The sequence below is a fragment of the Phragmites australis genome, chromosome 11, assembly GCF_958298935.1.
Source record: "Phragmites australis chromosome 11, lpPhrAust1.1, whole genome shotgun sequence".
Lineage (NCBI taxonomy): Eukaryota > Viridiplantae > Streptophyta > Magnoliopsida > Poales > Poaceae > Phragmites > Phragmites australis.
The window spans coordinates 27,994,590-28,021,246 of NC_084931.1; the positions used below are offsets into that span (position 1 = coordinate 27,994,590).

The 26,657-nt window shown below is 46.3% G+C and overlaps 2 protein-coding genes and 2 pseudogenes across 2 annotated transcripts; 3 read left to right on the forward strand and 1 right to left on the reverse strand.

Annotated features, from left to right (window-relative positions):
- The first annotated feature begins 1,038 nt into the window (after positions 1-1,038).
- Positions 1,039-12,107, forward strand: LOC133884490 (protein RETICULATA-RELATED 5, chloroplastic-like; annotated as a pseudogene).
- A 139-nt stretch (positions 12,108-12,246) lies between these two features.
- LOC133884117 (aldose reductase-like) lies at positions 12,247-16,187 on the forward strand (annotated as a pseudogene).
- Positions 16,188-22,157: 5,970 nt separating this feature from the next.
- Positions 22,158-23,286, forward strand: LOC133885164 (uncharacterized). The gene has a single exon (XM_062324830.1). It carries the CDS (start codon positions 22,516-22,518, stop codon positions 23,011-23,013), a length of 498 nt encoding a protein of 165 aa, XP_062180814.1. The 5' UTR covers positions 22,158-22,515; the 3' UTR covers positions 23,014-23,286.
- A 961-nt stretch (positions 23,287-24,247) lies between these two features.
- Positions 24,248-26,657, reverse strand: LOC133885226 (WRKY transcription factor WRKY24-like). Its single transcript, XM_062324903.1, has 5 exons — positions 26,334-26,657; positions 26,034-26,240; positions 25,316-25,905; positions 25,050-25,211; positions 24,248-24,961 (listed from the first exon to the last, which is right to left on the reverse strand). The coding sequence occupies exons 1-5, from the start codon at positions 26,580-26,582 to the stop codon at positions 24,550-24,552; spliced, it is 1,620 nt and encodes a 539-aa protein (XP_062180887.1). The 5' UTR covers positions 26,583-26,657; the 3' UTR covers positions 24,248-24,549.

Genomic DNA, 26,657 nt, shown 5'->3' on the forward strand with positions numbered 1-26,657 from the left:
TTATTAAAAGTTAGTCTTTGCAAAATGAACCTTACATCAATAAAACTAGCTTTTCGCAAAACCTAAAAGACTATATAGCCTCATCCTTGATCTACCTTTAAGCATCTAATTTTTCCCCTTGAGGTAGGACTTGCTGAGTACCTTATGTACTCACACTTGCTAATTGTGGATCCAGATGATTCAGAGGCTGACTTCGTCGAAGGAGAAGATGAAGATTAGAGAAGCCGATTTCGTCTGCACTCAAGCTGCCTGTAGGGCTTGGGTCGCTTTTGTATGTTTCCGTTGTGCTTCGAGGGTTTGATTAATTTGTGCCTACGGGCTTCTGTTGTAATGAACTCTGTATTGTACTCTATTATCGTATTTATTCGATGTATGACTGTGATGTCTATTTCTGTTGAAGTTCGTGCGTACCAGCTACTGATCCAGATACTGGTATGAGCTACATGAGGTGACCCCAAAGGAGGGGTCCGACAATTACCTTTCATTTGGATATGTTTTTTCTGAAAAAGTCAGAAGTTATCTAAATTGTTAGTTTTTTTTGTCTCGGTTTCTATCGATTTTTGACTGGTTAAGAAAGCGACTGTGACTAAAATAAATTAGAAACTATGAAGCAAGCTGTGAGGAGTTTTTCTAGTATTTGATATGTTTATAAGATAAAAATATATCATAAAAACTAATAATAAAAATTTAACGGCTGTAATCACTTTCTCCACGTGCTATTCAAATGAGCCCTACTATGGCGTGCTTTGGTATTCTGCGGGACAAAAGTGTAGAGCTGTTGCTTGCGTGCCAGGTCACCCTATCGATAAGTAATAATACTACGTCCAAGTGATTACGACGAAAATTCCGTTCCTTTCAGTGTACTAACAGGGTTTTTTTACGATTTCCGTCACGAAGGAATTTATATAGTCATTCTTTTTATACTGGATTCTTTTTTATTTTATTTTATTGGAAAGAAAGCTGTTGAAGATAAGAAAAAATAAAAAGAATGAGAATAAGAAGGAAAATCGGAAAAATAACGAAACAAAGAATAGGTTGGAGATCGTCAAACGACGATGAAATTGAACGGTTCTGGTGCGTTATTTAAGCTGGGGTCACTTCAAAACCAGCTGCCCCCCTGCTTACGCATACCCGCGGCGGGGACACGCGACGCCAGCCGCCTCGAGCTCCTCCTCCTCCTCCCGCCGAGTCAGATCTCCTTCTCCCACTAAATCCCCAAACTATCCCTAATCAGCCATGATGGCAGCCGAGCCCTCGCCGTCGGCTGCCTCCGCCGCTGACGACCTCGAAACCCTCGCCCTCTACTCATCGTCGTCATCCACCGCCGCTACCGCCTCTGCCTCCACAGACCCCCTCCTCCGCCCGTCTGCCTCCCCCGCCGCCGCCGCGAACCACGACCCCTTCGTCATCGACGACTTCCTCGACGAGGACGACTTCTCCCCCGCCTCCGCCCCCAGCATCGCCCGTCTGGCCGCCGCGCGCGCCGATGCAGCGGCCCCCGTGTTCGCGCGGATCACCGTGTCCGATCCGAAGAAGCACGCGGAGCCCAGCGCCGGTGCCTCCGGCGTGATCCCTGGCTCCGGGAGCTACTTCTCCTACCTCGTCACCACCCGCCTCGCGGGCGGCGGCGGCGAATTCCGCGTGCGGCGGCGCTTCCGCGACGTGGTGGCCCTCGCGGACCGCCTCGCCGCGGCCCACCGCGGCCTTTTCGTCCCTGCCCGGCCCGACAAGAGCGTCCTCGAGGGGCAGGTCATACAGCGCCACGACTTCGTGAGCCAGCGTTGCGCCGCGCTCCAGCGCTACCTCTGCCGCCTCGCCGCGCACCCCGTCGTCGGCCGCAGCCCCGACCTCCGCACGTTCCTCACCGAACCAGGCGCCATCCCAGCCTTTGAGGGCGAGGCGCCGCGGTACTGGACTACCACAGTGAATGCTACTGCTCCGCCGGTGCCGGCGAAAGCTGGGAGAGACTTGTTTGGCATGTTTAAGGATCTGAAGCAGACGGTGGTTAATGGGCTGGTCGCAACGAAGCCTCCACCTGTGGAGCAGGAGACAGACACAGAATTCCTGGCGCACAAGGCCAAGCTTGAGGATTTACAGCAGCAGCTCACCACAACATCTCAGCAGGTATTGGTCCACTCACATATTGTGTGACACATCTCTAGTTGTGTGTATTGGTTCTCAAGATGCCTGTTCTTTTGTTACACACTCACATATTATGTGAAACATCTTCCAGTTGTGTGTATTGGTCCACAAAACTGTTCTTGTGAATCTTCTAATTTTGTATTTTATGCAGGCAGAAGCGCTTGTTAAAGCTCAGGATGATCTTAGAGAAACTGCAGGTCACTTGGGAATGACACTGTTTAAGCTGGCAAAATTTGAACGAGAGCAAGCAACATGTAGTACCCAGAGAAGTCGAGCTGGTGATATCCATAATTTTGCAAATTCAGTAGTCAAGTTCAGCAGATCGCAGAGAAAATTAAATTCTGAAATTGTAAAACACCTGGTATGTTGATATGTTGCAGACTCAAATATTGGGGAAGTGTTTGAGTATCTTTTCTCAGAATTGTTTTTGTTTTCTGAAATAACGAGACATTGTTTATGCCTTTGCAGGGTAGTATCCATGAATACATGGAGATGATGATATCTGTCCATCATGCATTTACTGATCGCTCTAATGCTTTACATCGTGTGCAAAGTCTGTCAGCTGATTTATTTTCCTTGCACACCAGGGCAGGAAAACTTGAATCCGTATCATCAAGAGATATGGGTCATGAGTGGTCAAAGTATCAGAAGGTAGAGGGATTGAAAGAAACAATAAGATCAACAGAAGCAGCGAAAATAGATGCACTTAAGGGATATGAAAACATTAAGGTAAATCTGTGATGTGCCAATATTCCGTTGAAAAAACATACTGAGTATGTACTTATCGGGGGAAATAATCTAAAAGCACACAGTTGAAGTTTTACATATAGAAAAAGAAGCATGCACCTCCTATCATTTATTACTTAAAGTTTAATCATGTTTTTCTCATGACATCCATCGTTTCTAATTTCTGTAACTGCATATACTCTGCTAGTCTTTGGACCAAGTTTGCACATCACCAAAATTTAAGTATGATTAGTTTATATTCTTGTGATGGTTGAACATGCATAGTTGGATAGTCATCTATTGGTAAGTGGTAACAACATCATACGGTTGAAGCTTAGTATATACTGTAATTCTTGCATTTGGGTTTTCTGTTCTCCTTGTCTTTGATGGCTAACATCACCGGCAGAAAACTTCATTATGATCCTTGCATGTGATATGATCAGCGTTTTTGTAGCATAGGCTTTGCTATGTATATGAATACTAACTTGAAATGCGATTTCTGTAAGCAATCCAATACAAATTCTCTCATCGATCAAAGCCTGTTCTTTCTACAGCACCTCAAGCATCTCTGCTTCATACTCACTCCCTTTTAAATTAGAATTAATGTTAGCTTGCTGTTACGATAATTTTTTATGCTAGCTTAAGCTGTAGTTAAACTACCAAGAGTCCATTTCATGAGGTCATTTTATCCACTTTTGCCATTTGATGCACTCCCTATCTTCATTGTTAGTTGAGGTCCTAGATGCAAATCTGTCTCTTCGAGAGCTTTCTAAACTGAACAGCTCTTGTGATAGGCATTAGATATGCATCTTCTTTTTTTTGGAACTGGCAGTCTTTTTTTTGGAACTGGCAGTTTTTTAATTTAAGAAAGCCTAGAGGGTGCCCTTCAGCTTCTTGGGATGCTAATATCCGGAGTATGGAGCAGTACTTTAGGTCCTTTTGGGAGTTTGAACATGTATTTTCACTTTTCAGGGTATGTGAAATGATGCTAAGAACAGTTGGGTCTTTCGTTAAGTCAGATAAAAGTTACAGCTAACTTAAATTTATGATCACTCATGGAGTGGTCACAGCAAATTATAGGACTCTAGGAATGCTAGGAGCTAGTATGGATCTTATTGAAATTTGAAACCACATTGGCTTTTGGAGGAAATGGACCTATGTTTCCTATCAAACTTTATTTGACAATGCAGGAAAACAATATGATTGAAATCAAAAGATTTGACAAAGAAAGACGTCGGGATTTTGTGGAGATGCTGAAAGGATTTGCTATAAATCAGGTATGAATATTGTGCTGTTCAACATAGAAATAACCATGAATACTACCCTGTATATTTGCTGACAAAGGGGAAAGAAACAGAGAGATACAGCAACATGGTTTAATTCCATAATATTTTGTTCTACAATTGTTATGTGCAGGTTTCATATTCAGACCATTTTGCTAATATGTGGGGAAAAGTTGCAGAGGAGACTAAAGTATACGCTAACAAGGGCAAGTGATATAGCTTGTATATGGAGTATAGAGTAGTGGATTTTGACCAATTTAATTTGCTCCGACTTTCAGTGCCGACCCAACCATTCTTGATTGATTCCTCCCAATTTTGCCTCCTTGGATCTGGTTGTAATGCCATATGAGTTATGTACAATTGTGCGAAGTTGAGTTGCGGCAAATGAACTTCTCGGTGATAATTGGCAAGTGTGACAACCACACACGCAGTTTTTTTTCTCGGTGATAACTGACTGGTGAATGTGCTTCTGTTGCCGTATGATCTCACCCTGTGGTGTTCGGTGTTCCTATGCACGTGTACCTTTTGAAACAGAAGTGTTTGCTTTGAATTGTGCGATGGACGATACCCATGGGCCATGGCAGATACGAGGCCTGTTTCCAGGCTTCACAGGTTGCTGAATGCTGACTGGGCAGGTCGGGGAGCTTGTGGCTGTCATCTTTGCTTATCCACACACATCCTTCACAATTCGCATGGTACTACTGCTGTCCATGAAAGATGAGTCCTACCAATTGACCAGAATTAGCGATTTGTACGAGTGTCCAGTAGAGATCTTACAGATCTTATGGCTGGACGTTACACAAGTCAAATGAAACCTTGCAAATTTCGCTTGTCGCACTAGTGTTACCTGCAGGTTTGAAATTCCATTTTGTTCTCACAACTAGTTCATCCAGCATCCTCGCAAAGCACACAGCAGACTTGGAATTCTGCTCGTTCCTGCATTCAGCAGCAAGACCTCGAACTCGATCGTCCGCGAGCAATGCTCTCCCACGCGCCGTCTCAGAGCCCCGACTCCTTCAAACCGCGCCTCCCCTCTCCCCGCTCCCGCTTCGGCTCTAAAATATCCTCCTCCTCCCGCCGCCGCGACGTGCCCGCCTCCGCCGCCTCCCGCCGCAGCTTCCTCCTCCTCGTCCCCTCGCTCGCCGCCGCCTCAGTCGTCCTCCCCACGCTCCCCTCGTCCGCCGCCGCCGATGATGCCGACTCCCCGGCCCCCCCGCCGCCGCCCACGGACGAGTCCCTTTCCCCCTCTCCCTCCCCACAGCCCACGGCTGAGGCGGAGGCTGAGCCTGAGCCTGAGCCGGACGAGTCGGCCATGTCGAGGGTGTACGACGCGACGGTCCTGGGGGAGCCGCAGGCTGTGGCGGGGAGGGAGGCGAGGCGGCGGGTGTGGGAGAAGCTTGCGGCCGCGAGGGTGGTGTACCTCGGCGAGGCCGAGCTCGAGCCCGACCCCGACGACCGCGCGCTCGAGCTCGAGATCGTCAGGGGCCTCGCGGGACGCTGCGCCGACGCCGGGAGGGGCCTGGCGCTCGCGCTCGAGGCGTTCCCCTGTGACCTCCAGCAGCAGCTCGACCAGTTCGTGGACGGGAGGTGCTGCTGCTCTCCTTCTGCGTTTTACTTTAAGTTATTAGCCAAACAATTGCTCACTTGTTAGTGGATTTGTGAGAAATTTAGCCAAACACCTCCAGCAGCAGCTTTACCTGTTTGCGTGTTAGTGGATGTGTGAAATTTAGCTCAGTTGCTGTAGTTGATGGGTTCATACTTCATACCATGATTGCATCATAGAATAACTAGCTTTACCTGTTTGCATGTTATTGACTCTGAGAAATTTAGCTCCGTTGTTTGTAGCTGATGCGTTCATACTTCATACCATGATACCTTCATGTGCCATTATCTAAAAAAATATCATGGTGCCAGTATATTGGTGTTTCGGAGAAATGAATTCGAGATCACTATTCCCAATGCCATTGGTATACCACAAGACAAAGTTAAATGGAACACAGACCTTGATTTGAGTACTTCTCATACCGTTGTCTTATCTCTGTATAGTACTGCAATGGTTTGGCTTATTTGCGACTTACAAGAACTGCGAGTATTTCTGAATCTATTTAGATGAAGAAAGCTTCAATTAAGAATGCAAGGATCATGGCTATCATCTGATAGACTTGTCCGAACACGGTGATTGAGATTGAGTTGTGTAGCAGATAGAGCTTGTGATTTCTCCTTTGCCTCTGTTTGAGCGGCCTATGACATCTGATGGTTCTGTATGGTAAAGGATTCAAATCTTGATTTTTATTCATTCTCAACGATCCAGAGCCAACATGCAACGGAGGGGATACTGTTTAGAGTTTACAACTTAGAAAAATTGCATCTTGCTGTGTGGTGAACTTGAGTAGCATTTCCTTGGCAAGAGCCTAAGAATAACGTTGATGTAGTGGGCCTGTATAGTCTGGCTGAGACCAAGTTTTGTATACTTTCTGTTTGTCCTTGGACACACGATGTATTACATATTAAGGTATATGATCATTACCCTTGCAGCTGGGTTATTCTAACCACATAGGTTGTTTTGTTGACAATATTTATTTTATTGCATGAATTAGACTTTGCAGTATCCAAATAGATTCAAGGAGTTTGGTATGCCTTATTCCTTGCCAGCCTAACCAGGGTTTCAAATTCCACTTTCGCAAAAAATCTCTAGTCCTGGGGGTACAAAATGAGAATACAAAATTATTTTACCAGTTCCCAGTTGGTTCCTCCTGGGATACCTGTCCAATTGTCCATCAATTTGAATCCATATTTCCTATATATATTCAAATGTTTCTAGCCAGTATTCGGTCTTCCCATACCCACCAGGAAAACCAGCAACCACCACGTTTTGAATCCCTAACTGTAACAGCAGCAGAACTTTTATGTTTGCTGCTCATTAATAGTGTGGTATTATCATCGTTGTAAAGGGACAGTATTCTTTGCAGATTAAGTTTTGGTTGAAGCTTAACATTAACTTTATGTTGCTGAAGAATTATAATCTGTAAAGGAAAATTCATTTTTCAAGTAAGACCATGAACACTTCCTTTTAATAGATTTTGACAATATGCTTTATGTAGGATTGATGGCAGCATCTTAAAGTTGTACACATTGCACTGGCCACCAGAGCACTGGCAGGAGTACGAACCTCTTCTGAATTACTGTCGTGATACTGGAATTAAGCTTATTGCTTCTGGAGCTCCATTGGAGGTGATTGACGGCTTTCACACACTGTCTATAGATTATTGTGTGAATAACGTGTACATCCTTTTTTATCAGTATCACTCAGCACCAATGATTCAAGTCTTCTACTGTTTCATATCTGTCAAAGTTTTTTTAATAAATATTTCTTGAAAGTTGAAAGTAGATATTGTGATTTACATTGCCATGCCACATAGCTTGAAACAATCTCTCTGCAAGCTTCAACATAGTTGCTTAGAAGTCATGGCATGATTGAGTACCGGTATTCTGCAAAGTAAAGATACAGTCTGAGGCACCTGCTCACCACTTGTGTTTTTGCGAGGCAATTTTGGTTTAGTGTCCTGAGGAGATATGATCTTCATGCTCTGTCACCTTCACTTGATGATAAAACCTTTGAAGACTGGTGGTGCAAGGCTAGGGCTGCGGTTTTCGGGCAGGTGCAAAAGGGCTTTAATTCTCTGGTCATTATGGGTGCCTGGACCATTTGGAAGCATCTGAATAGATGTGTTTTCGATGGAATTGCACCTAGCATGGCTGCAGCTCTGCAGCTAGCCGAGGAAGAGGCTAAGCTCTGGGAGACAGCTGGGGCTCGAGGGCTTTCCCTCCTTGGCTGCCTAGCCCCTAGTGATTAGGGAGTTTTGTGGTCGTGTTATTGTGTTTCTCAGGCACGGCTGTAATTTAAGAGCCGTGGGTGTGAGTGTGTTTGGGTTCTCTACCCTTTCTTCTTCTTTAATATAATGATACGCAATTCTCCTGCGTATTCGAGAAAAAAGATACAGTCTGCTTCTATAGTGTTTTTACTCATGATGTGCATTCTGTTGAATGTTTACTGTGTAACTTACTGTTCTATGATTTGTTTTATGAGTTTGCATGCTTCCAAGTTGTATCACAGTCAACTTAGTAGAATTAATGTTTCTTTCTTGAGCAGGTTAAAAGAACTGTCCAGGCAGAGGGGATTAAAGGTCTCACAAAAGCAGAAAGAGAAGCATATGCCCCTCCAGCAGGCTCAGGCTTCATTTCTGGCTTTATGTCTAACTCAGACAGGTCATTGATAGACAAGATTACATCAACTGATGACCCTCCTTTTGGCCCTACCTCATACTTATCTGTACAGACAAGAGTAGTTGATGATTATACCATGTCCCAGATTATAATGAAAGAACTTAATGGAGATCCTTCACGGTTGCTAATTGTTGTGACGGGTGCAAGCCATGTTATTTACGGATCACGAGGAATTGGTGTTCCTGCCAGAATATCTAAAAAGATGTCAAAGAAAGACCAGGTTGTAGTACTACTTGATCCTGAAAGACAAGGTATAAGGAGGGAAGGTGAAATGCCTGTGGCTGATTTTTTATGGTATTCAGCAGCTAAACCTTGCAGTAGAAATTGCTTTGACCGTGCTGAAATTGCTCGAGTTATGGATGCTGCTCGTAGGAGGCCTGAAGCTTTACCTCAGGTCTGCTGCTTGTTCTTTCTTCTGGCCCATTGCTTGCTAGTTTCCTGTTGTCGTGAAGCTTTTAAATAACATGTGAAGAATAGTGTATTTAGCGAAAGCTGCAACAGTCAGTGCTCTACTCAATATTGCTGGTTGAGAGAAACAACATGTTACCTACAATATTTTCTCTATGATTTTTTTTCTTGATCAGTTAAATCCAGGAATTGGTTGTAAAGTGGTATCGGGGGTCCAGTAGGCGCTAGCCCTGAATATGCTTTGAATTTCATGCCACGACTAGAAGTAGTTAATAAAATGTATCTTATTGGTATAAACAAGAAAATCTTTCTCCTGTGAATATACATGTTTCTTATTAATCAATATAGTTAGACTTTTCTTCTGTGGCCAAAATGTTTTTATACTTGGTAGCGCCATATTTTCATTGAATTTTGGCTAATTAAACTCTTGACTGAATATGGCAGGATCTTCAGAAAGGAATAGATCTTGGTGTAGTTTCTCCTGAGATACTGCAGAACTTTTTTGACCTTGAGAAATACCCTCTTATGTCTGAATTGATTCATCGATTCCAAGTAAGAAACTGATTCCATTATTTTCACTTTGCTCTTCAGTCCTTCCCTCTCCTATCAGTTTATTAGTTGATCTTTCTGAATACCCCTCTTTGATGCATACACTTTCCTTGATTTAGAAACAGACTAACTATGGAAGCTGTTGGTGTGTCTAAATATGGCATCTAAACATGACTTAGACTGAATTTTATTCAAAACAATCAATTTCCACAGGGTTTCCGGGAAAGATTGCTGGCAGACCCTAAATTCCTTCAAAGATTAGCTATTGAAGAGGCTATATCAATATCAACCACTCTACTAGCGCAGTATGAAAGACGGAAAGGAAGATTTTTTGAAGAAATCGACTATGTCCTCACTGATACAATTAGAGGATCTGTTGTTGATTTCTTTACCGTGTGGCTTCCCGCTCCTACTATTTCAGTACTTCAATATGCTGATGACGGTTCTGGTCGGAATTTGGAGTTCGTCAAAGGCCTTTTAGGATCATTGCCAGATAACGCGTTCCAAAAGAATATCTTGGGTCAGGATTGGAATATGAGCCAGAGAGTTGCAGCAGTGTTAATTGGTGGTTTGAAACTTGCCAGTGTTGGGTTCATTTCTAGTGTTGGGGCTGGAGTTTCCTCAGATCTTGTGTATACTGCTCGAGGAATCGTGAAACCTTCAGTAAATGCGGAAGCAGGACGGAAGAGATCTCCTATCTGGAAGTCAGCAGCTGTTTATAGTTGCTTTCTTGGAACATCAGCAAATTTGCGGTATCAGGTAATTTATCTAAATAACCTACTTACTTTCGATAGAACCTAGCCACCTAGATTCCATTTTGTTATGTACTATAATTTCATCTTCTACCTGAGGGGCAGCCTTTAGCGCTGTACTGATTTTTTCTGAGCGATTCATAATGGTTTTGGTACATTACACAACTAATTTTACGGTTCAACACCTTCAATATTGTTCCGTAGAGGCAGGAAATGTTGAAAATTTTCAAACAAGAATCAGATTTTGCCAGTTTCGCGAGATTCCGACTCGTTTTGGGTCAACCATGAGCCCACCTGTCCACCCAGGCAACCTATTTAATAAGCTTGTGGCTGTTGAGGTCTTGTGTTCAAGGTCCTGCAGTCATTGAAACAAAAATACACAGTTCCTCCTGCATATTCTCAATTTCTTTTTGATTCAGCTTTAACATACATCTTGAAACAGCTCAAAGACCACGTCATGAAAATTTGATCTGTTTCCAGCTCATGGAAGTGGTTTTTGCAATACACAATTTTGCCAATGAACCAACTTATTCCGGGAAACTATTTGCTAAGTTCAGTTTGCAACTTATATATTAGTTTTGTTTTAGCACAGTTCATCTAAATTTCTCTACTAATTGTGTTGAAGATCATTGCTGGCTTAGTGGAGTATCGGCTAGGAGAGAGCCTGGTGACATACTACAATCAGCCACTTCTTGCTAGCCTGTTGTCCTTTGTAGCTAGGACAATCAACTCGTACTGGGGAACACAGGTTGGACATTTTTTTGCATCTCTTTTGTTCTCTGAGCATGTTTGGTAGTATATGTTCTTTCAATATTTTTAGACGGAACAATCATAATGTTCAATAATAAGAGAAACTGGATTATATTAAGGTCATTGAATTTTCCATCTCGTATTCTGATTCATGTTCTCCGTTCAGTTTGAGTGCATCATTTTAGCTTCATGCACATAGAACAAGCAAGTAGTTAATGCTTTAATTTTGTACATAGTTTCATCTGTTGATTGTATACCCATATTTCTGACACCACTACAGCTAAGAAATTATGAGGTGCATTTGGTGGAAAATGCTGTCTCGGAAAAAAATAGATGAGTATATGCGAAGGAAACCAACTTATTAAACACCATCTACTTTGGACCAGAGGTAGTGCTGCTGCTAGCTCAGTTGTCATAGGAAGCCTAACAAATGCATCTACTTTAGACCAGAGGTAGCGCTGCTACTAACTCAGTTTTCATAAGAAGCTTAACATTTTCTGATAAGTTGTAAGGCCACCATCACCAGTTTATTGTAACGAAGTTTACCTCCTTGAAGTGGTTTCGGGTTTCCCTTTGTTAATTTATGCATTCTCGTACTTCCTTAATAAGATAGCAACATTAACTCATAGTAGTACTTCTGCCCTTTTTCCCCTCCTCACGGCCTATTCTATTTGCTGCAGCAATGGGTTGATCTTGCGCGATACACTGGACTACAAAAGAGTGAGGAAAAGCTTCCTTCTGCCGAGGCCACTACGCCACTCGAAATGGTGCACTTAGAAAGTGGTAACGCTGAAGTACAGAATTCGGATGAGAGCAGCAGCAGCAACCAATCGAATGGCCCGACCTAGAGATTTGTACTTCACGGTGGCTTCGAAGTACATAACCATATAGTTTCATAGGAAGTGAAGGAAGCCTTCTTGCGACAGATCGAGTAGAACGGAAGTACACAATTGGGGGAACATTACTTACAACATATGTTCATTTCCTTTTTTTCTCTCTCTTTGACCCCCACCAGAGTACTTATACTGTTTCTTGTAATTTTTCTAGAGTAAATATGCTGTTACAGTTTGTATTTTCTACATCTGTAAGGAGAACACCCGCGGTCCCTGGGGGATTTGCTGCAAAAAGGACTGTCGCTTCTAATTTAACAAGTTGTAAATTCAGGGTTAATTCGAATAATATAAGGTGATAGTATAGGAAATTTGGCAGGCCAGTTCTCTACAAGAAGTTTGACAAGTCTGGGTGATGGAATAAGATCTTTCTGCCTTCTTGATGCCAGATGTTTCAGAGCAAGTGCAAGCTTTCTTCGTCATCTTTCTGGCAAAGATGGTAGGTGAGCAAGTTTCTTTCTCGAAGAACTTGTATTTTTATTGTGTCGCTGGCCAACTATGTGCTCTGGCATGTTCGTCCAGTGCACCCGTGCTTCGTGCATGGGACAGAGGTATCTTTAGGTTGTGATGGCTAGCCATGTGTCCATGGATATATGCTGCTGTACGTGGCATCTCTTCCTTGATCTCTTTCTGTGTATATATACATGCAGCAATATTTCTTCTGGAATCAAAGTTCGTGACAAGACTTGGAAAAGCGAAGGTAGAAGAAGGTGTTTAACTGAGGCCTTAGAAATGTCGAGTGCACAGGCGATGGAGCAAGGAGAGCAAGATCACTTTGTTCTGAAGAGTGGGCACGCCATTCCAGCCGTTGGGCTAGGCACTCGGAGGGCCGGCTCAGATACCGCTCGCTCCGTTCAGACTGTAGAAAGGCCAACTAAGTCCAAGGCCTGCATGTGCATCTACTGTTCACGTAGAGGGCTGGTTCAACTTCGTTGGCGAACGGCCGATTCACACGGCCTCACTCCACTTCGTCACGCGCATGTCAGCGTCCTTGTAGGACGGCAGTTGTGCACGAATGAGCCTGAGAGCTCCTATATAACATGTACACTCAGATCATGAATACAACGTGTGTTGCATTCCATCTCTTCTACATGGTATTAGATTCCTAAGATCCATCTTCACAAGTCCTTCCGCTGCTTCTCTCCTGTTACGACCCTTCTCGCTGTGTTCTCTCCCATGACGCATAGCTCAGCGGGCAGCTCGGCTTCGTCACCTGCGTTTGGCATCCCCTCCAGTAACCCCTTCGCCATCAACGACGCTGCACCGATCCCCATCTCCACCCAGGCGATTCAATTGGTGAACATCCGCACTCATGTGCCGATCACCTTGGATTTCGCCGAGGCAAATTACTCCGACTGGTGCATGTTCTTCGACCTCATCTTCCGCAAGTTCGGTCTCATGGACCACATCGACGGCACCGTCGACGCCCAGCTTCGTCGCACCGACGTGGAGTGGACCTAGAACGACTACTGTGTCGTCTCTTGGCTCTACAGCACTGTGTCGTCCGAGAACTCGGTTCATCATCGACGCACCAAGCATGTCGAACTCGACATACACCTCGTGCGGAAGGTCGCCATCGGGCAAGTCCAGGTGCTACACGTTCCAACTCGCCTCCAATATACCGACATTATGACTAAGGGACTGCCCACGACTGCGTTCGAGGATTTTCGAAACAGCCTGTGCATCACCAGACTCGACGCACCGGCTGAGGGGAAGTGTAGAACGGACTAAGTCCAAGGCCTGCATGTGCATGCTACTGTTCACATGAGGGCTGTTTCAACTCCGTTGCCGAGCGCCACGGCCTCACTCCACTTCGTCACGCGCACGTTAGCGTCCTTGTTGGACGGCAGTTGTGCACGAATGAGTCTGAGAGCGCCTATATAAAATGTACACTCAGATCATGAATACAACATGTGTTGCATTCCATCTCTTCTACACAGACAGCCATCACCGAGGGATAGCTGCGTGTCTCTCAAGCTGCTTGGACCTTGCAATAATTTGCTTAAGTTGATACTGAAAGACCTGAGCTCCTGTATAGTATTTCAAGGCATCCATGTAACGGGGAACAACTGAAAGGCCTTCGCTGTGGTAGCACTACCTTGTAGCTGCGAAATTTGCCATACTAGTTTGATGTATAGCCTGAAATTCTAGAGCGCGCTTCTAATTGAACCATGAAATCTGAACATATGGTTACTGCAGGCTGGATATAGGCATGTGGATACAGCTGGTCAATACGGAATAGAGAAAGAGGTATGCATAAAGATAAAATTATGTTTCTGTATTAGCCTAGCAGAGTAGTAAACACTAAACATCCTCTGTTAATTTTCAGGTTGGTAAAGGACTTAAAGCTGCAATGGAGGCTGGGATCAACAGGAAAGATTTGTTTGTAACGTCAAAACTATGGTACTTATATGCACAATTACAAACTGTCCTCTGATGTATAAATTATAAGTAAATGTCCGTGACGAATAGGGTATTTCTAATATGAAAATTTGATCCATATTTGGCTACTTGAGGTGCACAGACTTGGTTACCGAGAGGGTTCGACCAGCGCTAAAGAACACACTCAAGGATTTGCAGTTGGATTATCTCGATCTTTATCTTGTAAGAAACAACTTTTCATTCTTTGCAACTTTCTTAGCTGTTATTCTGCATGCCATGTTACAACGCAGAGCTTATAGCTTCACTGTTCTCTTACAGATACTTAATTATTTGTTCAATTTACTTGACCCTTCTTACTGTGCTATCTAACTAGTCATCCGGATCAGTAGACCTAAATGTTGTGCGGATCTTGTAAATGCATGCCTCAGACATTTGTATGTTCTTTTTTTACAAAAAGAAGTTCTAATTACATTCTAAAATGAACGCAGATCCATTGGCCATTCCAACTGAAAGATGGAGCGCATATGCCCCCGGAAGCTGGAGAAGTTCTGGAATTTGACATGGAAGGAGTATGGAGGGAAATGGAGAACCTAGGGACTAGTTAAGGACATTAGCGTCTGCAATTATACAGTTACCAAGCTCAACCGCCTGATGCGATCAGCAAATGTTCCACCAGCAGTATGCCAGGTTGTGAGTTATTCCGATTTGATCGCTAGTTCCAACATGTTTAAATAATTGAATTGACCCTTTCTTCTATTTTATACAGATGGAGATGCACCCTGGTTGGAAGAACTATAAGATTTTCGAGGCCTGCAAGAGCATGGGATTCATGTCACCGTAAGATATTTCTTCTGAAAAAGCAGATGTGACAAATTGATCTCTAACGTTCTCTATATTAAAATGTTTTCATCTAAAACAAAAACGTTGAATTCTTATATTTATGTTACTTTGCAGGCTTACTCTCCACTGGGTTCTTCAGAAAAGAACCTTGCGCATGATCCAGTTGTCGAAAAGGTTCCTTAACAAATCTAATCACAAGTTACATATACTATTTTAGTTGAATTCAAGTTCTTCAATTGCGTGTAATGTATAAGCTCTCAGTCCAAAAACATTTAACCACAGGTAGCCCACAAACTGAACAAGACCCCCAGGCAGGTGCTTATCAAGTGGGCTCTCCAAAGGGGAACAAATGTTATTCCCAAATCAACTAAAGATGGAAGGATTAAGGAGAATATCCAGGTGTTTGGATGGGAGATCCCTGAGGAGGACTTCAAGGTCTTGTGCAGCATCAAGGACTTCAAGGTCTTGTGCCCTGAGGGGCACCATAATATTTTGGGTTTAAGCGTAACTTAGTAGTTAGTAGAATCTTGGCAGACGATATGGTAGACTTCTCGGCATCAACTGAGCCTGTCATGCCACTTTAGCTCTGAACGAACAGGCCCCAACAGGCCCAGTCTATGCTCGTTTCTCTATCGCATATGTTCAATCGTCCTTCAGGGTTTCATGCAGGCCAGTGAGATATAAGCCATTTTGCACCCAGTGTCCGAGCTTGGACCCAGAATCCGAGGGGGCTAATGCTAGAATTAAGCAATGCAGAGGTGGCCAATCTAATCGGACAAATATTGGGGGCCCAGGGCCACCTTGGCCCCAACGAAGCTCCGTCACTGTTTGCACCCAAAAAAGAATAGGAGTTTTCAGATAGAGGCATAGAGCATCATTTGATCTGTTTCCTGCGGCAGCTAGTACTTAAATACCACACTTAGATAAAGTGAAAAACCTGGCTTGTTGGCAACAGTCAATCGTTTTTTTGCCTGATCTAACGTGTTGTGGACCTTGCATTGCAGAAGCGAGTCCTGCCCGGAGAGGTGCTCTTCGTGAACAAGACCCACGGGCCGTACAAGAGCGCATCTGAGCTCTGGGACCACGAGGACTGAACTGCCGTCCCACCAGTTGATCCTGCCACCAACCGATTCTCATTAGAACTCGGAATCCTTTTATAAAGAAATTTTTTCTTTTAATATTTTAACGGTTTCGTCATTCTTAAGATTATTTTTTTCATGACAGGATTCTCTCTTTTTTCTTTTCATGAATCCCTTCAAAGAAAAGTTGTTAAAAATGTGAGAAAATAAAAATAATAGGAACGGTGAGGAGAATCGAAAAAGTAACGAAATGAAGGGAATTTATCGGGATGGTCTGATGATGAACCAAATAAAGGACGCTAGCTGATGCTGATGCGCAGCGTGCTCCTCCATGCTTTGTGAAACCAGGTTCGCACAAGACGCAAGAGTGTATGCAAAACTCTTCTGCACTGCACAACAAATAAAGTGAAGAAAAATTACGGTTTGGCATTGCCTTTCGTACTTGCTTCCTTTCCTCGCACTATTGCCTTACAACTTTACAAGCGACACATGTGTTGCATCAAGAATGCTGCTGCGACGTGGGATGTGGATCTCATCACACCCATGCAATGCAAATTGCAGTTTGGAAAATGTTAGCCACCGAGATCCAATTCTGTTTCTCTAGGATCGAAATGTGCTGTCTCGCGCACCAACCATCGCATGGACCACTGAAAAGACGTTGTCGAGATCATATCTTAAGGCCAGTTGGTACTGGTATCATTGTTATCAGTTTACCATCTGCAGAAATTGCAGGGCATGAGTGGATGGGCTAAGAGAATCCGGCAGCACGAACTGTACGGTAAGGAGTCCGAAAGGACGGGACCGTATGCACGGCCATTTTCTACGCGCGTTCAAGTACGGCACAGAATTTTGTAAGGGCGGCGCCCACGTGGCATCTCCAGTGGGGCCGGGGAGCCAGTGACCGTTCCAGGTTTTTATTTTCTAGAGAAGGCCTGACATGCCAGGTAGCCCGGCAGTCCGGCACGGCCCAGGTTGGCCGAGCCGTGTGGGCCCAGGAAGTGTTATCAGAGAGGCGTGATAAAAAAAAAATAGTGTGGGCCCGGCCCAAATGATGGCGCAGTAGATTGGATCTAGTGGGCGGACGACGAGGTGGCCGGTGCCGCCGTGGCCAGATGCTCCGACCCCGGGAAGCTTCGTAGCGCCTTCCTCACTCCCCCGGCTCCCTCCCGAGTCCTGTCGTGAGCCTCCGTCCGTCGCCGGTCACCCCCTCCTCACCTGCTGCCTTGCGTCGTGACTCGTGAGAGCACGGAGAGCCGGTTGCCGACTCGGAAGGATCTGGTTGAACTGCACCCGCTGCTCGTGTTTGAAGAGATGAACGAGAAATACAGACAGCGCGGGAATCAGCCAGGCGCATGCCAAATTACTAGTACTCTCACCGGTTTCATATTAAGTGTAGTTGAGAGTTTTAGGTAAGGTGTTTCAAAAATTATCGTTTAAAGATTCTAGGTATCTAATCCGTTTTATTCTTATAATTGCTCTAATTTTATATGTACTATTAACTTCATTTAATTATTGCTTGCACTTCTCAAAGTCAGCCACTATTCACGTTGGTAGTACTAGCACTAGTACTACTCCGTGTTGCCTATGTAGAGACAAGGGACGCTAAGCTCAAAGGAAAAGCAAGTTGCTGGCGCCAACTTGCTGCAAATTGAAAATGGTTAAAAAAAATCGCACCGCGCTGGGTAGATAAAGAGTCACAGCATGGAGCAAGAAAAATGTACTTGAACCCTGAACCTCTAGTACTGTAGGCGGAATTTGTGTACTTGATTTCAACTGTAAGAAGAAACTCAACGCGCAAATGAACATAGGTGAATGAGGAAGAATATGTATGGTGAATTACTCTATTTTAATCCTTCGTTTTTCCTTTTCTGGCTTTCCTTTTGTACATACTTCTTTTTGCATTATTTTATATAACACATACACAATCGGATCCTTTCCTACTGTTTCCGGGAAAAAAAAACAAAAAGGCTTTAAAATATGAATTCAATTCAAGCTCTTTTCTTGAGAGTAGGGTAAAGATATCGCGGCGGCAACCCTACATGCCTTAGTTCGTGATTAAAAATATACAGAGGATGGCTTTTATATGAACATTCACTAACATGTCTTTTATTTTGTGTAGGAGACATCCCTATCTCAATAACCAATAAATCCCTTTTAGTTTATGTTTCTTCCAGCTTTCAACTAGATAGAGGAAACTTTCTTTCAAAGCAGAAAACCTTGGGTCTAACTTCAATTTCGGGATTGAGCTCATCAAGAAAACTTGCAAAACCAGGGATTGAACTTCCAGCCGCAATAATATTCAAATTCTGGAATTGAACTCCAAACCGGAAAACTCCAAAAATTAGGGGACCGGAAATTGAGCTATAAAAACTTTCAAGTTGAGGGACCAGACTTCCATATTTGGGTCTCATTTGGGTCGATCGGCCGTGGAGCCACAGACCGCCCCTAGAGTGTGTGTGGAGGTGACAGTGCCAATTCCTTGCTTGGGTGTTGTGCGTGATGGTGGCCATGGGACCATCATCATTCATAAATCCGAGCTCGCATGGGACCATCATCATTCATAAATCGGAGCTCTCGGTCAATGATCAAAAGGCTCGATCTCTAAGAACCAGTGGCGGAGCCAACAAGCAATATAAGGATAGGCTCATCTCCGTCTTCCTTTTCCAGTCCTCTCTTCTTCTTCTTTCTCTTCTTTTTTCACATCATCTCCTTCCTCTTCTCCTTCTTCTCTTACAAAAAATGGAGGGAGGGGGCTCTATGGCACAACGAGCAGTAGGGGAGCTCGAGCCCCCTGTTGCACTGTTGAATCTGCCCCCGCTGAGAACAGAAAACTAGCTTGGGTATCAGAACGGATCTAGCCTAAAAATTGAGTAAATGCATACCAATAACTAGGCATTTGCAGCTTCATGAAAACAAAATCTGAATCCACTAAAAACAAGAAATTGAATGAGGGCTTGTGCCCTCGCTCCCTATACACTGGGTCTGTCCATGGTGGGCATACCACATAAGTCCACCTTTCACTTTCACTATAAGACAAAAAATATGGCAACTCAGCATAGCTATAGGTAATGGTGAAAAATAGATAGTAGGTATCTGAATTATTCGATATTCGTATATGTCAAAACACGAGTATAGATATTTGTATCCGTATTTATTCCTTAAACAGATACTAAAATGGATGTATTCGAATTCAAATGGATGTATCCGATTTCATTTTCGAGAATCCAATTTAAATGTGGATATCTGAATTGCTTTAAGTTCGGATGTGAAAATGGATAATATCCATATCCGCCAACTAGGGAACCAAATTTTGCTAATATTTTAGAAATTCAGAGGTGAACAAAATTTATATATTCCGGCCCAATCAAATTGGAATAGATTTCAGTTATATTTGATCAAGTTTTAGTCAAAGTTGATCAAATTTGAACAAATTTTAGTCAAATTTGGCCAAAAATAAATTTCTGACATGAATGTTGAATGAAATTTCTAAATTTCGGTAATTCCAGTAATTCCAAATGTGAACAAATTTTTTGCGCACTAAAATGAAAATTCTTGCCGTTAAAGGTGTAGGATATTTGCTTACAACCCAATTGAGTAGATATTCGAATGTGGATTCGGATTCAAACTATTCAATTCGTATTCGTATTTAAGAATTTTCGGATTTGTATTCGTATTCATATTAAAATATAGATAATAATGTAAAAAAATAGACTATTCGATCTGTGTATCCGCTCTGTTTTTATCCTATTGGTCTGGCACACACACTTTCTAACATCTATAGAAAAAAATGTAGTACTTCCCTTTCTTTTTTTCCGAATCATGGCACACCCGGCCGAAAGAAGTCAGGTTCCACCTTTTTGGGCGTAGAACAGCTTAGCTGAAGCGCAACATACTGGACAGTTCATCCTGTCATCCGAAGTTCCGAACGGAGTGAAATCCTGTCACTTGGTACAGGTGAATTCCTGACACTTCAGCCGAACCGACAGCCGCAACGGCATGCCCCCATCTGGCTTGTAGCACGAGACCGCGGACCTGCGCGGGCGTGTGATCGGCAGGGCGCAAAGCTACCTTTCCCACCCGGCCTACCACGCGGCTGCGCCCAAAAGCGCCGAACGCCTCCGTCCCTCCACAGATCCCCCTGCCGAACGGTCGGCGCCAGCCTTGCCTCCACCCTCGCGAAGCCGACGTACTGGTACGCGCAGAGCCGTAGCTCTCACGTGCCGTGCCGCCTGCGCGACGGCTCGGTGCGCCCGAGCGCGGCGGCGTGCGCATCAATTCGCGCGGCCGTCGTGTCGGTTTTGGAGGAAGGCTGTGGGCGGCTGCGGCCGGGGGCCGGACGCAGCCAATTTGGCACTCGGCAGTCGACACTTGACAGTGGCAGCCTTTTCGGTGTCGCCCTGCAGGCAGGCAACTTCCTGACTCGACTTTTTTGACTGGTCGCCGATCCGGGGAGCTGCTCGCCTGGCCTCCTGCCTTTGAGTCCGGTCTGGTCTGGCCGCACGGGGAATGACACGACATGACGGCGGCTGCTCGAGCCCAGTTTCTGGTCTGCACTGAGGTCTTCTCCCGGTACCAATTCTGGACGAATTGCGTATCTGTTCGAGGAACGATTCGAATTCGCTGGCTACCACTTGCTCGGAAATCTCGATGGCTTGGCTAACGCACGTTTTGAATAGCATGGCAGAAATTCCAGGCCAATTCCCAACGAACTGTCAAAAGAGTGGAATGTCAAGCATTTCATGTGACGCCATTATCTTTGTCTTGGTCTTGGTAATGTTCTTCATGATAATCGCCACAGATAGTCAGATACTGCGCTAAAGGTTTGTTCCCAATCAATGGAGGTGACAAGCTTCCCAGCAGCTTCCTGACGACGAAATGAGGGCAATGGCCAGCCTATTAACCCCAAGAATTCGCATGATTGACCCACTAATCTAACACTTTGCGTTCTTGGTTTTTGAATCTTTATAGAAAGATACTACCATCAATGGCATCTCAGAAAGATGGAAAAAAGGCAGCCAGTGGAAAAGGGGATTAAACAAAAGAGTTCACCGCAATCCGCAAGTCCAAAGGAACATGCATGCATGGTGCCCTTTTTTTTGTCTTATAGCATCTTTAACCGGCTTGCTATCCTACTTCATACCCTATTTTCTAGCAAAAATAAGATAAAACTAAGCTCTAACCGGTTCCCTATCCTGCTCATCAAATTTGGTGGCTCGCTACTTCCTCCCCCTCGCTCCCCACATCTAGCGAGCCTCACCCGCTCGCTATTGGGTGTGGGAGGAGGCTGAGGCAGCGTGGGAGGCCAGGGGCAGCACAGGAATAGGACGACAACTCCAACATGACATTTATCCTCTCCCACTCCCTCTTCCTCTTCGATGAGCTTGGGCACCAATAGGGGATGGAGCTCGGGCCTGGCCCTTCCTCTTCGAATCAGGCACTGACAGTGGATCTGAGAGAGAGGGGGGCAGGAGAGGGCTGCGGGAGGCCAGGGTTGTTGAGCCGTGTCTTCGGCCCCGTCTCTGAGCACGAGGGAGTCCAAGAGCTAGGGAGAGAGAGATATTTGGGGAGAAATGAGAGAGAGAGCAGAGAGCAGTGATGCGGAAGATGCTTGTGCTTGAACTACTGTTGTTGATGATTGTCTCCTTTTCATGCATTAGAATTTTGTAGGAGGATTAAGACGTATCAAGTGATCTAGATGTGATGAATGAAGAGGATGAGTTGTAGGCTAAGGCCGATAATGAAGTAAGGCCGTGTTTGTTTGAGCTTCTGCTTTTGAGCTTCTCTGAAAAGCAGTGCTTTTGGCTTTTCTGAAAAGCTGCTTTTGGAAATAGGTTGTTGGTTTCTACAATAAATTTTTGGCTTCTCAGCACATAGCTTCTCAGAGAAGCACATCTCAGCGAGCTTCTCAGCTTTAGTTCATTTTTCTCATAAACAGGCTTCTGGCTTCTCCAGAAGCCACTTCTCCAGAACCTCGTTTGTTCTGGCTTCTGGCTTCTGGCTTCTGCCAGTAGCAGAAGCAGTTTCAGAAGCAGCAAACAAACACAGCCTAAGTATGTTGTTTAAATTTGAAACGGTGGAATATAGGGAGTTACAAATTCACACACCTGGAGAAACCAAACATGTTTACATGCCATAAACTAACTGTGCTGAAATCATGCTCCAAACTGTAAATAGTGTTCAGGTCTAAAAGAAAATTCCGTGAACCCGCGGTTGCATTACTCGCTTGAATACAGACGGGCCGCCCGGCAAAACAGCTCTATATATACACCAGAACCTTGCCCCGTGCCACTCCTCATCATAACTCACAAACCGAGCCAAGGCCAAAGAGAAAGCAACTAGCCGGCGTCGGGCATCTCCTCCTCCCGCCGACCCACTCGTACGCATTCACGAAGCAGCAGCAGCAGCAGCCGGCGCCGGCAAGGAGTGAGGCATGGGGAACAGCCTGCGCTGCTGCCTGGCGTGCATGCTCCCGTGCGGCGCGCTGGACGTCGCCCGCGTGGTGCACCTCAGCGGGCACGTCGACGAGTTCACCTGCCCGCTCACCGCGGCCGACGTCCTCGCCGCGCACCCCAACCACGCGCTCACCGCCGCGTGGTCCGCCGGCGGCGCCAGGAAGATCGTCATCGTGTCGCCCAACTCCGAGCTCAAGCGGGGCTGCATCTACTTCCTCATCCCCTCCGCGTGCTCCGCGCCGGCAGCCGAGATGAAGAAGCGCAAGAACCGCACGAAGAGGCACGGCCACGGGCACCGAAAGAGCCGCGCCTCGGTGGCTATGGCGGCGGCGAAGAGCACGGCGGAGCAGGACAACTACCTGCGGGAGCTGCTGTCGGAGAAGCGGGAGACGAGCCACCGGCGGCGGCGGAGCGGCGCCCGCGCCGGCGTGTGGCGGCCGCGGCTGGAGAGCATAGCGGAGGAGCCCTCAGACTAGCTCCGCTTGACGGATTTTTCTCGTCCCTTTTCTTTTCTTTTGGATCTTCCGGTGTGAATACGAAGAATCAGCGGCCGATGAGGAAGCGTTCTGGGTTCTCTTTCGCGGGGCGTTCCATCTCCCTGTTTGTCTAAGCATCTTCAGGGCTGTTTGAGCGCTCTTTTCTCGGAAGTCGAGGGAAAAACTGAAAAAGAAAGTAGAGAGGCTATAAGATCCAAGCCAAGCTGTACAAACAGAATTTACTTTGAGTTCATTTGGTTTGTTTATCTGCAAGTTGCTGGGCATTTCTTTGCTGTGTTGTGCACTTGTGCTCTGTTTTTTGGGAGTGCTGGAGTACTGCTCGCCGTGGATGATAGTTTTCAGTCAAACTCAAACGCTCTGCCATGACTGTCTAAATTCTAAACTGCACGCCCATCCATTTTGCTTGCTGAGTTGCTGTATAGGCCAGAGAGACACCTGGAATTGTTCTTCAGTGATAAAGATTCTTGCTTCTCAATTTCTTTTTCCTAAAAAAACTAAACTGTAGAATGCTATGTGATAGAGATTCTTCAGTGAGTTATCCCACTTTCCCAGAAAAAAAATTCTACTCACCAGCTTGCGTTAGCCTGGCCTCGCACTCGCCCCGTTTAGCTTGGGCTAGGGCCTAATACACACCCTTACGTATTTAGTAGAATATGCGTACTTACATACTAAAAGTCCAGAATTCTCTAATCTATAGTTAGCGTGTGATTAGAACGCGCACGCGAATAAGTACGTGAGTGTAAATGTGATGGGTGAGTTGTATATATACTCGTTATACCTATAAAAAAAGAAAACGATTCTACTCTGAAATGAATTTTCAGGCATGCATAGTATTCTAGCAGGTTTGCGAGTCAAGTCATAGATACTGTACAAATACAATGCAGATAACATAAGTATATAAGAATAAGAACCTATTAAATGGACGTACAATCATCTCAGCTTTAGCAGGGTCTCTGTAACTCTGTTCGCCCTGCAAAGCCTCGTGCCTTTCTCCATCCGCTTCTTCACTGCACCGCGCGACGTGTCGACGGCGGCAGCGATCGATCCGAAATCGGCGACCGTTTTGTCTTGCGGCTGCCCGGCCGGGTTTATACGCAGCCAGTTGTCAAGAATCGATTGCTTCAGTGCTCCTGAGCATGTACCAAGTGCTGTGGTCACATGGAAATGTTGATCCAACGCAAATACATGAGCTGAGATTTTTTTTCGAGGACTATGAACTGAACATTCAGTTTGTTTTATCTGTTAAGATGTGAGTACATAAAATAAATTTCCTTTGGAAAAAATGCAGTCAAACTGCTGAAAATCTTGGACAGTCTTATTTCGTAGCCCAACCTCTACTGCATTTCTTGTACAAACTACAAAATGTTAAGGGAGGTTGCCACTTCTGCAGATTTCTGCACGGCTGGGGCCTCCAAACAAATCAACAAACCACCATGACAATCTCCACGAGTTAAAAAGAATCCTAAATTTGACCATATAATTTCTTGCCAATGGATTTCGCAGTGGTTCATTCGCTCAGAACGGCAATGGCTGCTCGAAGAACGACATGTCGTCTCTTGGCTCGTCCTTGGTTCTTGGGGCGTGGTACATCGCGTCGCTCTGCTGCTGCTGCTGCTGGCTCGTGTAAGGGTACGACGCCCCCATGGTGTTGCCGAACCCGGACAAGGCGAAGCCGCCGCCGGTCTCCGCGGCCCACATCGGCGCGGCGTCGACGCCGAACGCGCCGTGGCTCTGGTAGCTCGCGGCCGGCTGCGCCGTTGGTCCAGCCGGTGGCGCAGCGCGATAGAGCGAGGCACTCCCGCGCGCGGGGGGCACGTCGTGGTTGTGCTTTCCCTCGTAGGTCGTGATCACCGCGCGCGCGTCGTGGGACGCGCGCTCCACTTGCTTCCGCACCGGGCACCCGGCCGTTGTGCACTTGTAGTAGCTCCTGCCGATCGATACAAGACGTGTAAGCTCTCACGTGTCGAACACTTCCATCGTAGAGGTATGGTAGTACGAATGTTTTGAGTACGGACCTCGGGTTTGGGTTGCCCTTGACGACCTTCTGCCCGTACTTGCGCCACCGGTAGCCGTCGTCGAGGATGTCGATGTCGCTCCTCGTTTGCACGACGACCCTCGGCTCCCGCACCGTCCGGTTGCCGGCCGCCGAGATCCCCTCGCCGTCACCGTCTTTCCTCCTGCAAGCCAACGTCACACATCCATGAATGAGTTCAGCTCTTCTTCTCCAACACACGATTAACTCGAACAAGTGGGTCGCCAGTTCAACAATTTGGTGACTCACCATTTCTTGGAGTCCGGTTCATCGTCATCGAACCCGTCGTCACCGACCATCCGCGAGCTCACGCCGTTGATCTCGTCGTCCCCGTTCCCGAAGGACGTCGACGAGTTCTCGGGCGTCCCGGAGAGCGCGCCGAATGAATGCTCCGCCGCCGCATCGTTGGCGCTCCGCAGCACGTACGACGCCGACGCCGAGCTGGCGCTGCGGCGCGTGTTCTGCGGCTTGGGGTGGTTGTGCGTGTCCTTGTACACGATCTCCGTGACCTGCCCGTCCGGCGACCGCTCCACCTTCTTCTTCGTTGGGCAGCCGAGGAAGGAGCACTTGTAGTAGCTGCGCGGGTTCTCGCTCCCCTTCATCTGCTTCTGCCCGTACTTGCGCCAGTTGTAGCCGTCATCCGACGACCGCCGGCACTGCTCGCGGAAGCCGGACACCGCGTTGTAGACGCCGCTCCCGAGCATGTCGGGCTGCGTCGCCGCCGCGAGGTTGCCCGACGAAGTCGCCTCGAATGGCGTGCTGAAGTCCATGGCCGGTTCATGGTAGCTCCATGGCTGCTGCTGCTGCTGCTCGCCGTTGTACGAGTCTCCTAATCCTCCCTGCAACGGTGCAACGCCAGAATTAGACATCACGTACGAGCATATGCACGATTGGTGCAATGGTTTCGGAAGAAATTGTACTATTGTACTTTCTTTTGCAATTGAGTTAGCTCATGTTCATCACTTACCAATGGCGCCATCAGCATGGACGACTGCGGAAAGGGCGCCGTCTGCGTGGCTCCGGTCATTGTAGCTGGCACCGCGGCCGCCGTCTGGAACGTGAAGTCAGAGTGTTGCCGCTGCTTATCCTTGACGCTCTCCTGCAGGTTCTCCGGGGTCCCCGTCCAGTTGAAGGGCTCAGACGGGAACGCGCCCGTCGTCGGCGACGGGAATAACTGAAACAACGGGAACACAATTACGTTAGCCACAGGTGTCAAAACAAGCTGGGTGCAATGGGATGTTTGTGCCGGCGACGACTCCGTGCTTACGCTGGGCGTCAGGAGGATCGGCGAGTCGAGGAATCCGGAGGCCACGTTGAAGTACGACGACGGCGACGGTGGCGGGTGCGAGAGCGGGAGGGAAGATGGGGTCATGGCCTTGAATTTCGACAGCCCGGTTCCCCCGCTGCCACTGGAAGCTGAACCGCCTAGGAAGTTGCCGAAGGGGTTGGTCGCGAACGAGAGCGCAACAGGTCCCGAGTTCCCCAGTGCACCGAGGCTCGCCGGCGTCGAGGTCATCGGAGGCGAAGGAGACAGCTGCAGAGAGGAAGGAGGCAGCCGGTGCAGCGCAGGAATGGTGATCTCGAGACGGAC

Coding starts and splice junctions, on each gene's coding strand:
- LOC133885164 (XM_062324830.1), top strand. CDS start 22,516: ATGGGGAACAGCCTGCGCTGCTGCCTGGCGTGCATGCTCCCGTGCGGC.
- LOC133885226 (XM_062324903.1), bottom strand. CDS start 26,582: ATGACCTCGACGCCGGCGAGCCTCGGTGCACTGGGGAACTCGGGACCT. Junction 25,212..25,315: donor GAACCGGACTCCAAGAAATG/GTGAGTCACCAA, acceptor GTTGGCTTGCAG/GAGGAAAGACGGTGACGGCG. Junction 24,962..25,049: donor AAGGGCAACCCAAACCCGAG/GTCCGTACTCAA, acceptor ATCGATCGGCAG/GAGCTACTACAAGTGCACAA.